At 40.1% G+C, this 14,456-nt stretch overlaps 1 protein-coding gene across 7 annotated transcripts in view; it reads left to right on the top strand.

The window, feature by feature from the left end:
- The window catches only part of APP (amyloid beta precursor protein), a 263,371-nt gene that overhangs the window by 147,435 nt on the left and 101,480 nt on the right, over window positions 1-14,456 (top strand). For 4 of the 7 annotated variants that reach the window (XM_025995686.2, XM_025995687.2, XM_025995688.2 and 1 more), the window contains exon 7: window positions 12,572-12,739. The exons of the other annotated variants lie outside the window; for them this stretch is intronic. In XM_025995686.2, the coding sequence (XP_025851471.1) occupies window positions 12,572-12,739 (168 nt within the window). The remainder of the gene's footprint in view (window positions 1-12,571; window positions 12,740-14,456) is intronic. 7 annotated transcript variants of the gene reach the window in all.

The following is a 14,456-nucleotide window of genomic DNA, read 5'->3' on the forward strand; positions in this document are numbered from 1 at the left end:
TCTCTGTGATTCAAGAAGGGATAACACTTCATAATCCAAGATGTCAGGGCAATTTCTGATTCAATCATGGATTCTAAACTCTGATTAAACTTTGGTATTATAATAAATGACAGTCTTTGATTTATTCTAGCCTGTTTTGTCCATCTACAATTAATTTGTTTTTTGGCATGTGCACATTTATTCAGCAAATATTCCTTGTGCCCATTCTGGTCGCCAGGCACCCTGCTACCCTGGAAGGTGTAGTGGGGAGCTGGTTATGTTGTAAGATGGAGTTGCTAACCACTCTAGAGCAGTCAGTTCTATCTTTTAATCCTTGTAATTGTGCCATGTGAGAGAAATTTTATATCTACATTTACAGCTAAGGCCTAGAGAATTTTTTTTTTTTAATTATCCATGGTCACAAAGGTGGGAGGTGGTAAAGCCAGCATTTAGATCCACATGGGCCAGTGTATTTCTACTTCATTAATGTCAATTTTTTTTCCTTTTCCTTTTATTTATAATACCTACTAGCTCAGTTAACTTGTGTTCCCTGGTAGATGTGTATCCCTTTGCTCTAGTCATATATTCATTATATTATTTCACACTGAACATTTCCTAAATTTCAGAATTGTTATTTAAATAATAATGATGATGATCAGGGGTCAGCAAACTATGATCATGGGCTGTATATGGCCAATCGCCTGTTTTCTAATATAAAAGTTTTATTAGGACACAGCCAATCTCATTTGTTTACATACCATCTGTAGCTGCTCTCATGCTACAGAGGCAGAGTGGAGTAGTTGTAAGAGACACCATATGGCCTGCAAAGCTGGAAGTATATACTAACTGGGTCCTTATACAAAACCCCTGGTATATGGGTCATGCGAGAACTATTAGAAGGGGCACCTGAGTGTCTCAGTTAAGCATCCAACTCGTGGTTGTGGTTTAGATCATGATCTCAGGGTCACGAGATCGAGCCTGATGTTGAGCTCCACACACTCAGCAGGGAGCCTGTTTGAGATTCTCTCTCTCTCTCTCCCTCTCCCCCTGCCCACGTTCGTTCTCTCTCTCTCTCTCTCTCTCAAATAATATTTTAAAAAATATATTAGAAAGTTTTTATGTTTCAGATACTACCATACCAAGGTAATTTCATTAAGGTAGTTTTATTTTAGTTAAGAGGCAGACTAATATAGTGTTCAAGGGAGAATTTTTAGTGATTTTATGGCCTTGTGCTGGTTAAGTAACCGTGGTAAGTCTTTTTTCATGTGTACAATATAGATGCTGATAGAATGATTCATGTTTGTTGAACAAATTATGTTATCTGATCCTTGTTAAGCATTTACAATAATGCCTGGCACATTGTGTTTGGTTTGTTTTAAAAGTACAGGTTGCCCAGAATCAAATCCCAGCTCTTGTCACCTAACCATGTAAATTTGTATCAGTCAACCTTCAAATCCCACTGCTTTCCCTCTGTAAAGTGGGGTTTAACAATACCTACCTTATTTTAATCATTTTGTAAAGATTCATGAAGTGTAATCTGTGATAAACAGGTAACACAGTTCCTGGTAGACCGTAAGTGTTCAATTAACCTAAACTTCTATAGTTTTCACAATTATAAGCATAATTCTGATTTTTCAGAGAACTAACATTTATTACTAATTAGAAATGCCAAAGGTAATCCAATAGATTGGGGTTTTGTAACTATAAAAAGCATAAATATGTATCCATCTATGTTGGTATAAAAGAGGGATATTTATAGACGTATATTAAGAATAACAATTTAAACTCAGTTTCTTGGTTAAAATATTTTTTATGAATATACATTGTATATTAAAATGCCTACAGTTAAAAAAAATAAAAAATAAAATGCCTACAGTTAAATTTTATGTCTAGCTGAAAATTAAACCCAGATACGATTAAATGCTACTGCATTTCAAGATAGTGTTTCATTTCTTGCGGGTATTTTGAACCTGCTGGAAGTTCATCTATTAAATGGACAGAGACACCGTGATACAGGTAGCTCTTTAAGCATCGCATATGATGATGAAGTTAAAAAGTTTGGTCTAATGTTGCTTGCCTTGAGCTAGATAACTGAACTCTGCAGAATTAAATTATTTCTCTTCTCCCTCTGGGAGTCATTAATCTGGGAACAAGCACCACGTGATTTACCGCTGTATGTTCCACCAGCATCAGCCAGACACTCTGCGATGCTGGGCGCACTGTCCTGGTGAGTGGAGACACAGGAGTAGGAATACGGTAGCCCACTCATGTTGTTCTGGCCATTCCTGCACACTCCCTGCTGGGGAGAGACACAAGTCTCTTGGACCTGGCTGGTAAGGAACTTCTGGCCCCACAGAGGAAGGAGACCGCTCAGCCTGGAGACAGAAGTTTTAACAAAGACTTTGATGAGAAGTTGACATGGGATTGATTTTACAAGAAGCACTGAGATTTGCCAGTGTGTGGAATACCAAACAGAAAGAACTCGAGAACTGTCATCAGTAGATCAGAGTGGCTTGCACTGATCTCCAAGGTAGAGGATCCAGACCTTCGCCTGATGCTCCTAACTCCATGTTACCTGCCTGTACTGGATGTGACGCTTAAACAAGCTGTCCTGTAATTCACAAATAGGAGTCTTGCTTTTCATTCATCTTTAACTTTTTACAAAGTTTGGGGGAAAACTGAGCTTGACTTAGGAATGTGAAAATGTGCTCACAAACTTTGTCGGAGGCCTCAGAGCAACATGCTGTCCAAAAATGAAAATAAATCTGTTTGTATTTGGGAACAAGGCAAAGGGAAGAAGAAGAAGCCTTTACCTCAGTGTTACAACTAAGGCCAAGTAAGATACACCCCTGTTCAGGATCAGAATGTAGCATCCTTCCTAATGATGTTGAGCAAACTCATCCTGGCACTGGGCATAGATGTGACAGGTGGCAGCCTGTTACTTTGTGTCCCTGGCATGACAGCCATTAATTTTGAGGTGTTTGGTTTACACTTTGATAGAGACCTAGCATGGCACTGACAGCTTCTTTTCATATAGCTGGATGGTCCCAGTTCAGAAAGTTTGCTTACCAAACTCCTTGTCAGGTAGTTTGCTTAGCATGTCAGAATGAGGAAGTGTGTGTATATATAAAAAACTGTGTGTGTATACGTATATAATTTCCTATTTTTTCAGTAACAAATTTATTGAGATATAATTTGCATACCATAAAGTATGGTTTAGGATATTCCCAAAGATCTTTGTACCCAGATAGGAAATTATGCTTTTGATCCTCATTTTGTTTGATATTTTACGTGACTAGTCATGCTCATGGCTTGTACTTTTCATGTTCCATTCCTACACTGTTTATGTCAAGGCTCAATGTTAGAATGGACGTAATCAGCCAAAGGTGTTTTAATGCAATCTATTAAAAATAAAAAGAATTTCATTCCAATTCAAGTCCAGAAACCAGACTAAAAAAAAAAAAAAAAAGTGCTACTCTTTCTCATATTTTTCCCCGAATCAGTTGCTGTTCAAAAAATATACAAATGCCCCAGACACAACAATTGCATGTATCTACACAGCATGGAGTTTGCAATAAAAAAATCAAACCTAATAAAAGAATCCCACAAGTGAGAGAACAATTCATTTAAACATCATGTCATTTTCAGAAACATGGCTTTTTAGCCAGTCTATATGCTTCACTGAGTAGAGGCTCAGATTTCCTCAAGCAGGTTACAGATTCATGGGTTTTAATGGAAATCTGTAGTTCCCTTTTAGAAAAAATGCTTTCTGGAGATTTTAAGCAGGGTGAAATACAGCCTTAAACACCTCTTTTCACTTGGCTGTTAACCACTTTGCCCTTCTCAAAAGTCATCACAGGTTTCCAGCCACTTCAATGTCTGACCTGTTAGGGTTTTGTTAGAAGTGCAAGAGATCCAGGTGAGGTGAGGCTGACTGAATCTCACATCAAAGAGATGCTTACTAAAACCCTTCAGTCTTTGAGACAGCAAAAGCCCAAATTTTAGAAATTAAGAGACTCTGAGGGCACCTACTGGCTCAATCAGAAGAACATGTGACTCTTGATCTCAGGGTCATGATTTTGAGTCTCCTGTTGGGTGTAGAGATTATTAAAAAAGAAAATATAAGTAATATAAAGTAAACTTTTAAAAATAAATAAGTAAATAAAATTTAAGAGACCCTGGAGATGGTTAAAGGGGTTTAGAACAAAGATTTGTTAAAGGTGCACTGTGTTTAGTTTATAATGGTAAGATGGTTTGAGTATTTAACTGAGAATAGGGTTGTCTCTCTTTCTTAAATTTACCTATATTCTTCTTGGATATAATTTCTGAGACAGAATATGAGTGTATCACAGAATATGGACAGAAATTTTGTGTTCCCTGCATGTCTGTCTGAATTCCTAATGTTTCATGATAGAAAAATAGAAAGCCCTCCTTAGACAATCTCATCACTAAATCTGTTCTAGAATTTAATGGTGGTTACTCAAGATTTCTGAGATGTCAGCAACTGTTGCTTATTAGTCCCCAGTCTCAGGATTGGGCAAAACCACTAAAATGCAGCATGAATCCTTCTGGTGTTTCCTTGGATGATGGCAGGGTTTCTCAGTCCCGCCATGAACGGTATTTTGGACTGGACAGTTCTTTGTTGGAACTCTTCCATTCCTTTCAGAATATTTAGTAGTACCATCCCTCCCACCAGGTCCCAGGAACATCCCCTAGTTATGATAACAAAAAAGTGTCTCTTCTCATTGCTGGATGTCCCCTGGGTGGAAATGGGGGCAACATCTCTCTGGTTGCTAACTTGCTAACTCCTGGACTGCGATACTGGGATCTCCAGTGATGTCCAGTTTTAAATATGTGAACAGGGAAACACCCCTGCAAGGCTGTGTCTTATCATAATGTCAGCTGTAACACTTAATCCAGCACTTTGTACAATGTAGGTAGCCAGTGAACTTTTTTCTTTTTTTTTTCTTTTTTGCCTGAGATAAATAAGCAAAACATATGCTAAAACAAAGATAATAAGTACTCATTTATCAGGTGAAAACAGATATCTGGTAAGGTATGAAATGTAGTACCTTAGAAGCAATCAGCACAAATTTTTTTAAAAATATTGCATATGCATATTTGCCATATAGATAGAGATGGAGAAAAACTGCCTTCCTAGCTTTGTTTTGTATTCCAAAAGCAATTCACTCTCTTCTAGTACACTGTTTTAAAATAGCAAATGGTGGTTAGCGTCCATATAGCAATCAGGGACACATGTTCTCAGCTGGAGGCTGCCCATCCTTTCCTGCTGGGTACTGTGACAAGAGACCAGCTAAAATGGCAAGGTGAACATGCTCAGTCTCCCCCAGAAAAAAAATCATGAAACAGCAGGACTGCCCTCCCACCTGGATTCCCATTATCTTGAAGCATCCTTTTTTTTTTCTTTTTTTTTTTTTTGCAAGAAAAGGAACTCCATGTAATTCTTTCTTTGTGGAGAGATGATACAAAGAAACTAAATTTCAAGCCTCCTTCGTTGTTTCTTTGTTTCTCTAAGTAAAAATAACTTGATTTCTGGTATTCTGGCATATTATAAGAACATTATCACTTGAATTCAGATTTCTGAGAAGTCTGAGTTTTCCTAGACATATATGTAAGTAAGAAAATTATTATCTTGTTATTGGATTTAAGGCACCAGCATTGAAACACTGTCAAAGAAATGTGTATAGCTAACTTAAGTTTTTGAGATACAGCATATTTGAGTCTTAACAGCTCTACTAAAATATGTTGTATTCCTCTTTTCCTAAATATATGTGGACTTCTTTTTATAAGCCAAAAATCTATGCTTCTTTTTACTAATCCCCTCTAGTCATTTTAGAAAGTGATTGAATCTTACATAACTGGTTTTGACATTTCAACTGCACATAAAAGATAGGGTTGGTCACACTGCTTTCTCAAACACTAATGTCCATTTAAGCCACTGGAGCACTTGCTAAGCATAGATTCAGAGGTAGAGATCTGGAGTGGGTCTTGAGTCCCAGGTATGCTGGCTCTGCTAATTCATGGACTGTACTTTGAGGGGTAGTTTATAGTAGCATTGCATATTCCTCATATCTTTTTTTTAAAAAAGATTTTATTTATTTATTCATGAGAGACAGAGAGAGAGAGGCAGAGACTTAGGCAGAGGGAGAAGCAGGCTCCATGCAGGGATCCCAACATGGGACTCGATCCCAGGTCTCCAGGATCAGGCCCTGGGCCGAAGGCAGCGCTAAACCACTGAGCCACCCTGGCTGCCCAGCATACCCCTCATTTCTTACAGATGTAGGAGATTAAGATAGGGAGTAAGAAACTGAAAGGGAAAACCATCCTTACCTATGGTGGTGGTATTCCTAATATATTATCAAATGTCACCAAGTGTGAAAGAACCCTGTCTTCTCACTGAGCAATTTTGTAAAAATCCAGCTCTCAATACCAAGCAAATTAGAAAACTTACTAATCTCCCTACATATATAAGTATTACTAGCTTCATTTGTGCCCTTGAAATTCCTCTCATTGGTGCAGTGTAGACAAGTCCAGCCAGCCTGTAAAGATTATTAAAGTACACAGGAATTTTGTGAGCCACAACCACTGATAGCTTGACATACCAATGGTGGGAGTATTTACACCATGGAAGTCACTGAACATTATAAATCACTGAACATAATAAATCACACTTTTCCCCCCCAGAGATAATCCATTTCCCAGCATACCCTGCCTCTCAGTCACTAAGAAAAATCACTTCGCATTATTTCCAGCAGAGGACATGACCTCTTATCTTATTCAGAGTTTGGAGCTTCTTATGATACTGTGCTGCTCTTCAGACTAACCACACAGCTTCGTGAAAAACAAGTTTATTCCCATAATAGGAAACAAAGGAAAAGGCGTAGTAGTGCCCTTTTAAAGTGAATGCTGGCCAGCACCACCACCTAGACAGGACCGATGTGTCTAAATACTTACAAGTGAATCTCCTTCAGGTGGCATTTTATAAATACTCTTTCATCATGGGGAGATGTGAGAATTGGGTCAGGTATAATTGGAGTGACAGATGTATCGGATAGCCTCAGAGAATCAACACAATTCAGTAACAGGTTTGCCAGCTACAGATATCTTGTAGAGACTTCCGCAACACCCTTCTTTTCTTGCTGTGTCAGTGATTTCATGACCACACACAGCTGTTCCCATAACTTGTTTATACAGTCCAACCCACATTTAGGGCTTAAGTGAGATTTGTTATCCAGTTTTTACATGCCTTTATTTAATAAAATATAAATGCTAGGTAATATGTAGTCATTTATTGCGCTGATCAGAATTATTTTTCTGTTGCACAGTTTTTCTGGTGACTACTTACTAATATGTGCAAGCATATTATACAAACCTCCTTTTAATTAAAAGTACATAATATCTATTGTTGCAAAAAATACACTCTTAAAAAATCGTTTTTCTAGTACATTGCCTTTAAAAAAATTTTCTTCTGAATTAAACACAAAGTCTACTTTATTCTTCAACAGAATATGAGATGTGTTCTAATAACTTAGGCTGAGAAAGCTCACCCTATAGTGGTATTTAGAATTGCAGAAATAATTAGAGTGAAAGAAGTTATTATAAACTGTATTGAAGCTGGCCATATTCATTATTAACAGATTGATTAGGCAAATCAGTCAACTCCTATTGGAAATATTAAAGATAAGCATATTTAGATTTTAATATTTCTGTCATTGTTTATATTTTACTGTTAATGTTAAACAAGTGATTTATTACACAGACTATTTATCTTCTTATGTTTGCCCTTTGTACCCTACTTTGAAATTTCAAGATATGGAGGAGGCTGAGTAAGTAGTTCAGTTGCTTAAGTGCCCAACTCTTGATCTCGGCTCAGGTCTTGATCTCAGGGTTGCGAGTTGAAGCCCTGTGTTGGGCTCTGTGCTAAGTGTAGAGACTACTTAAAAATAAAATTTCAAGATATGTAATTTTTAACTTAAAGAAAATAGATATATTTATACTATATATGAACTTTAATTCTGCATATATTCTTATAGCATATGGAGAAATTCTCCATATTTTTTATTTCTTTTGCAATATCAGAATATTGATATAGCTTTCTATAAAAAAATTCCTAGCTTTCTGTAAAAAAAACCCTTCTAGGATTATCCAAGTGATTGCTTTCTCAAAATTTATAAATTTAAACCTTTTACATTCCATAAAATGCTGGTTTTATTTTACACATATTCTTGTAGTCAGAATAATTGAAATTTAGTTATTAAAAAAAATAATGAAAATTGGCTTTACATTATTCTAAAATTATTCTTTAGTTAGTGCTTTATTTAAAACTTATTATTTGTTAATCTATTAATTTTGCTTTGTATTTTTTTAAACTTCTTACATTATTTATTAATTTTTTAAAAAATAGGCTCCATGCCCAATGTGGCACTCGAACCCCCGACCCCGAGATCAAGAGTTGCATGCTCTACCAACCGAGCTAGCCACGCACCCTATTAATCTTGCTTTTTAAGAAGGCATTATAATTATTATACATTTGAAAATAGTGATTTCCCCCTCATCCTAGCTGTCACGTAACAACTCTTCTTCATGCTGATATTTTTTTAAAAGTATAACATTTTCTAATTTTGGTTGTCCACAATAAAGTTTACTTTAATTTGACATCTATTTATAGAATTAATGTTTTGTGGTTAAGCATTGTGGTTTTTGGACAGTGAACTGCCTAATCATTTCATACATTGTAGGGAGCTCCAGCTTTGCTCCTATAGAGTGTATTTATATAATATTGATTTTTAGAAAATGGAATTTAGTGCTGAAACCAACTCAGATCTTGGCAAGGCCTACCTTACAAAGATCTAAAATGCATAGAGATGCTTAAAGCACATAAACTCATATGCTTTGTGTACACTAGCATTTTGGTTTGAGTGGTCTCTCGGCTTGAAGGGTGGATAGAGTTCTCGTAAAAGAAGAGAGTAAGCCTTCCCTGCCTGCAGAATTCAGCTGGATGAATAGTAAGATACCTATTTGTGATCTTCGAAGTTTAAGAATTAAATAGGAATAAACAAAGGTCACTGTTCCTTTAGATGCCCATGCAAGTCTGTGCCAATATTTCTGTCTGACTTTAAACATTCTCAGATCCCTGTTTCTATTATTCTGGGCAACTTTCCTTCATTACGATATGTAAGCCTGAATAGAAACCAAGGTAGATTGGAATTTGAATGACTTTAGAATGTGAGTCTTTTTACTTAGGATTTTACATGTTGAGAAGAAAATGAAGGTGCAGAAAAGAAAACTGCACTGCTAATTTTCTGGTGAATTCTGTTCTAGAGGTTACAGTCCTAGAAGGCCTAAATGCTCTGCATTTGGTAAATGATACTGTAAATAATTTTCCACTGTGTCCCCTCTGAAATGAGCTTTACTACTCTAGGAAGTTAATGATCTAGTCCTAGCCAGCAGGCAAGCGATGGGAAATGGCACCTCGATGGTAGAATGGTGGTGCTGAAAATTGGAGGGATCAACGAGCTACCTTCTCTCTCCTGCCATGCTTGTTCTGGTTCAGGGAGCTGGAATGAATTCTCCATGTCAGCAGATCAGAACCAGCTAGACAAAGCTTGTCTTTGAGAGGCCTCAAAGTGACAGAGACCCATTCGTACCCCTGTTCTTCTAGGCTCACGTATGGGTACTCCCCCATACATCATTTACTGGACATTAGATTATCACACACTCTTCTACCAACACTGACCACATTATCATATGTTATATGTGAGTACTGTGGGATTGATGGCGGCTACGCCTCACCATGTCCATGTACACCAATGTCATGCAACTATTTGGGGCCATTTAATGGACGTCAGGAATGCAGCAGCCCTGATGATGTCAGGAGAGCCACCAAAACACTCCCCAAAGGTTGTGTCACTCTCCTTTGCCTTTTTTTTCAGATTCATGGGTCAATCTGAAAGACTCTTACAACTGGAGACCCTAGCAAGGATTGTGAGCTCATCGGGTAGTTCATTCCATTCATTTAGTTGACATATAAATGGATTTTTAGTCCTGAATTTTTTTTTAGTTGATTGGGACTCTACAAATCAGGTGTAACAAAGGGGTTTCATAGCCATTTTGAATGAGGCCAGAAGAAAAATTAAATGAATGCTATAAAATAAAAAATGTTTCACTTATGGTATAGAAAAACAATAATATATTAAAATGCCATATGAGTTCTAGACTGGGAGGTTTTGCCTTTATCAGAAGAAATGACTAGGTGACACACAAAGGCAGATGTCTTTCATGGATCATGTCCTTTGATCATCATTCTTTTCTCCCATTACTGCACTTTCACCCACCCAGAATTCTAGCACTTTTATTTAGTGCACAGGAGATATAAAGACAAGTTTCCTGCCCCTGCACAGCCGTGTTGTACACCGTGGGGTCTGCGGCAGACAAGTACAAGAAGACGTGTATTTGTTACTCTACATGGTACAAAATGTGAGGATTGTCATGAGTTATTGAGGCACAATGGGTTTTGTTGCCTATGGTCCCATGACTTCGGGTCATGCCATGGGGTGAAGGCATCCTGTGCCTTTCTTTCAACCCCAGGGCCAGCTTCAACCACAGTGTAGGTACAGAAGACACCATTGCTTTGCAGTCTTGTTGGAATTTGTGCAGCCTGAGGAAGGAATTATTGATGGATATTCTCACATCTCAGAAACAAGAAAGAGCATGTCACATAAACATGTACAGATTGGTGAGAGAAGTACAAAGGAGAGAACCTGTAGGTGTTTCTTACAACAGAGAGAGAGACTAATTAAGGTCCCGGAGTGGAGACAGCTGATGGCTGTGGTTTGCAGGGAGCCCACATCTGGAGCATGTGACTTTTAGCTCGAGAGCCCACGAGCTGCTTTGTCAGTAACTCAGAGGTGATCAGACTCTCCCCCACTCCCAAAACTGTTTGACCCTTTATAAGTATAAATACCGGTCCTTTAGTTTGCGGGGATAAATCAAACTGTCAAGGCGATGGGAAGACTGCGTGAACGGGTTGGCAGATTCTCATCGTATAGGAGAGCTCTATGCAGAAGGCAAACTAAAAACACGTCATGGCTTGGCAAGGATGGACTTTGAAAGCAGCAGTACCAAAGGAGAAGACTTGAGAGATGGGTGACATTGAGCCTGATGCTCCTGGCGCCAGGTATTTTCATCTGAAAACCATCTAAAGAGCCAGAATCACCTTGGATATCCATTACACCGGCTTTTCTCCTGCACAGTATTTGACATCTACCTTTTGAGCTCCATGCTGACTGTCCTTCCCTATTCTGTTGACATCAGCATGATGGTGGTTGCTTCTGGTTTTGCCACCACCTCTTTGACTCAGTTGGAAAGGGCAATAAGTGGTGTGTATGGGGAAGTTAAGCAGTAGTTCTCATCTACATAGACATTGTGTGGATCTTTGTCTTTGAGTGAATGACTAAAGGACTGAATAGAGGAATATTGTTGAATATTCCTAATTTGGAAACTCTTGAGTTTTGCGTGACATTTCTCTTTTAGAAGGATGCTTTCCCTTGGTGTGATAGTAAAACTGATAATAATAAGCAAGACATCTGTGTGTGCTAAGGCATCAGCAAGCTCTTTATAAGCCTAGCTAGGGCAAGACACAAACTCAGAGGGAGAATTGTCTTACATATAACAAAAAGGGAATATATATGGGTTGAAGAGTTCCTGTTCTAATCACCGTAACTTTACAAATGGAAACAGTTTGGTCATTACACTTGGATCAATCAGGGATTATGGCACTGATCTTGGGGAGGGTGGCAAAGCATGTTGACAGGTAAGATGTGCTTCGCTGTTAAATGGTAGGTACATGGTATGAACAAATTCGAGTTTGGTTGACTCTGTTTTATTGTTTGTGCCTTATTCCCCGCAGGACAGATTAATGAAAAAATCAAAAATCGTATTTAAACCAGAGTTAATATAATCTGCTGTAAGTCCCATTTGCAGGCGTTCCATAGGCTTTTTGAATAGGGTCAGTGGACAGGCTGGCCCTCTGAAAACTGGATCCCCTTCATAATACCTGTAATTATCTTGCACTCCGAGGGCAAGGCTGTCCTTCGTGAAGGACAACAATCAGATGTTTGTGAGAGGAGACGTTTTTTGCACCATAAGCAGACAAAACCCTTTTACCTTTTCAAGCCCACCTGAGCTTCTCCTAGAAGAGAAGTTTATTCCTCGTAGCGAAGGAATGTTCCGGTGTGCAGACACTTCGGGGCACTTAGGATTCACCTAAAAGCAGCTGAGAGATCTGGTCCAGATCTCCAGATCCAGATCTCTCCAGATCGAGCCAGAGTCCCTTTACGACTACGGAGCTGCGCTCCTTGAACCAGATGAGAATGCACTGCTCTGTTTCAGAGGGAACTCCAGGGTCCTGGGAGGCGATTAAAACGTTTGGCCGACTCTGCCTCCGGAGGGGGGGCGCCCAGCCCAGGTCCCCACCCCGGGGAGGCCTAGTGCCTAAGACAGACAGGTGCGTGAACAGCGAGCCGGTGACGTTTTCATGCTAAATGTGGTTCCCCACGTCTCCTCTGATTAGAGGTGTGCTCTGAACAAGCCGAGACGGGGCCATGCCGAGCAATGATCTCCCGCTGGTACTTTGATGTGACCGAAGGCAAGTGCGCCCCGTTCTTTTACGGCGGATGTGGCGGCAACCGAAACAACTTTGACACAGAGGAGTACTGCATGGCCGTGTGTGGCAGCGTCAGTAAGTGACCTTCCTCGGGCCTGGCCGCCTTCCGTCTCTCTCGCCACTGATCTGCCCTTTGTAACAGGCTGGCCTCCCTGGTCCCCGGGAACGGGTCTGTTGCTACACTAACCGCGTCTCTGTCCACTCCTCTAACTGCCCGGCGTCTCCTCCCGTCTGTTCGACCCCCGAGCGCCCATCTCCGTCTGCCTCCACTAGAGCATGGCCCTGGATGTGTCCTTTCCCTCGCTGTCCCGGAGGGACTTCTTCCGAGTGCCTCTCTGTCAGCCAGGCTGGAGTCACCGTCTTGTCCTTCTCACGTGTCTCTGCACATGTGTACCTCCGTGTGTGTCCGTGCACCTGTGTGTCCGGGTCTGTGCATGAGCGGTGCGTGTGCAAGCGAGGCTTACCCCCCGCTGGAAGCCTGCCTGGTGCCACCTCGCTTTGTCATCGTGGGTGTCTTTAAGTGATTTTTGTGACACGCGACTTTTATGGTGGCAGCAGAGAATGGGATTGAATTGAGCGCGTGCCCTTCAGATGCCCGAGGACAGAAAGGCCCCAGGGCCCCCCACTTGCAGTATCCATTTGTCAGCGTCTTCCTTTGGAAACCGAAGAAAACTCTTCACTTAGCACTAGAAACCTTGAATGGCCAGAGACCCGGGGACTGGAATTTTCAAAGCCTTCTCTCCCCAACTTTCAGCTTTTCCTAAGTCCGGGGCATAAATGCATGAAGTGACAGTGACTTAAATGTGAGATGAAACTTCTTCCCACAGAGGTAGTACTCAGGAGGTAACGGACCAGACGTATGGGACTTCTTTCTGTTCTTCTTAGCAGCCTTCCATGTTCCTGGAAGTCCCAATTTTATTTATTGACTCTTGTTCATCAGTAGGAGATTTGAACCTACTGAAGAAATTAATGACTCAGCTCGAGAAATTAAAGATTAAGCTCAGGAGCTGTGCATTTCTTCTTTGAGAGAGTCCTGCCTTTTCTCCCTTGTTTTCGTGAGGGTGACAACTACCATTTCCTGCCTGGGATTCCTAGGGATTATATAAATTTTTCCGCTGTGATCATAGGCTTATGCTAAACAACAAAAGGACCTGCCCCATGAAGACCTTCTATTGTGAAGGCCAGTATCTAAGTGGAATCAAATGGAACAGTTCCTATTGGTCTCCTGTGTAAGGGATGACTCCATTTCTATCATGTGTGAGAACAGGTGTAGGAACTGGTAACCCCAAGGGCTTCTTCTCTGGCTGCCATTGGAAGATTGTAGCTTCTAGCTCAAAAGACTCCTTTCTTCGGTTTCAAACAAAGAAGTTAATTAGGTCAGGTAATGTGGAACACAATAGGGGATTCTGTTGCCTGGAGCCTCTTGAACAAAGGACTTTTGTTACCGAGATACTAACTGGCTTAGCTGCTGAGGAGGTTTCTTGGCAGATTTCCAACTTTTTTTCTCCATTTCCCTAAAGTGGATTTACTCTTTGGAATATAAATGGTGTGTGTGTATGCATGCACATGTAATAAGAGAGAGGTTTTTTTTTTTTTAATTACCAGCACTGAGGAATTTGCCTTGAGTTAGAAATTATCCCCCCCCCCCGCCCCCCAAAACACTACCACAGCCCATACGCACACCCTCTCCATTTCATCAGTCTGATTTGACTCAGACTGGGAGTGAGCTGTGGGCACCACCACCACAGGTGAGTCGGAGCCTCTGGAGGTGCCCTGGACAGCACACCTTTTG

The sequence above is a fragment of the Vulpes vulpes genome, chromosome 15 (genome assembly GCF_048418805.1).
Source record: "Vulpes vulpes isolate BD-2025 chromosome 15, VulVul3, whole genome shotgun sequence".
Taxonomy (NCBI): Eukaryota; Metazoa; Chordata; class Mammalia; order Carnivora; family Canidae; genus Vulpes; species Vulpes vulpes.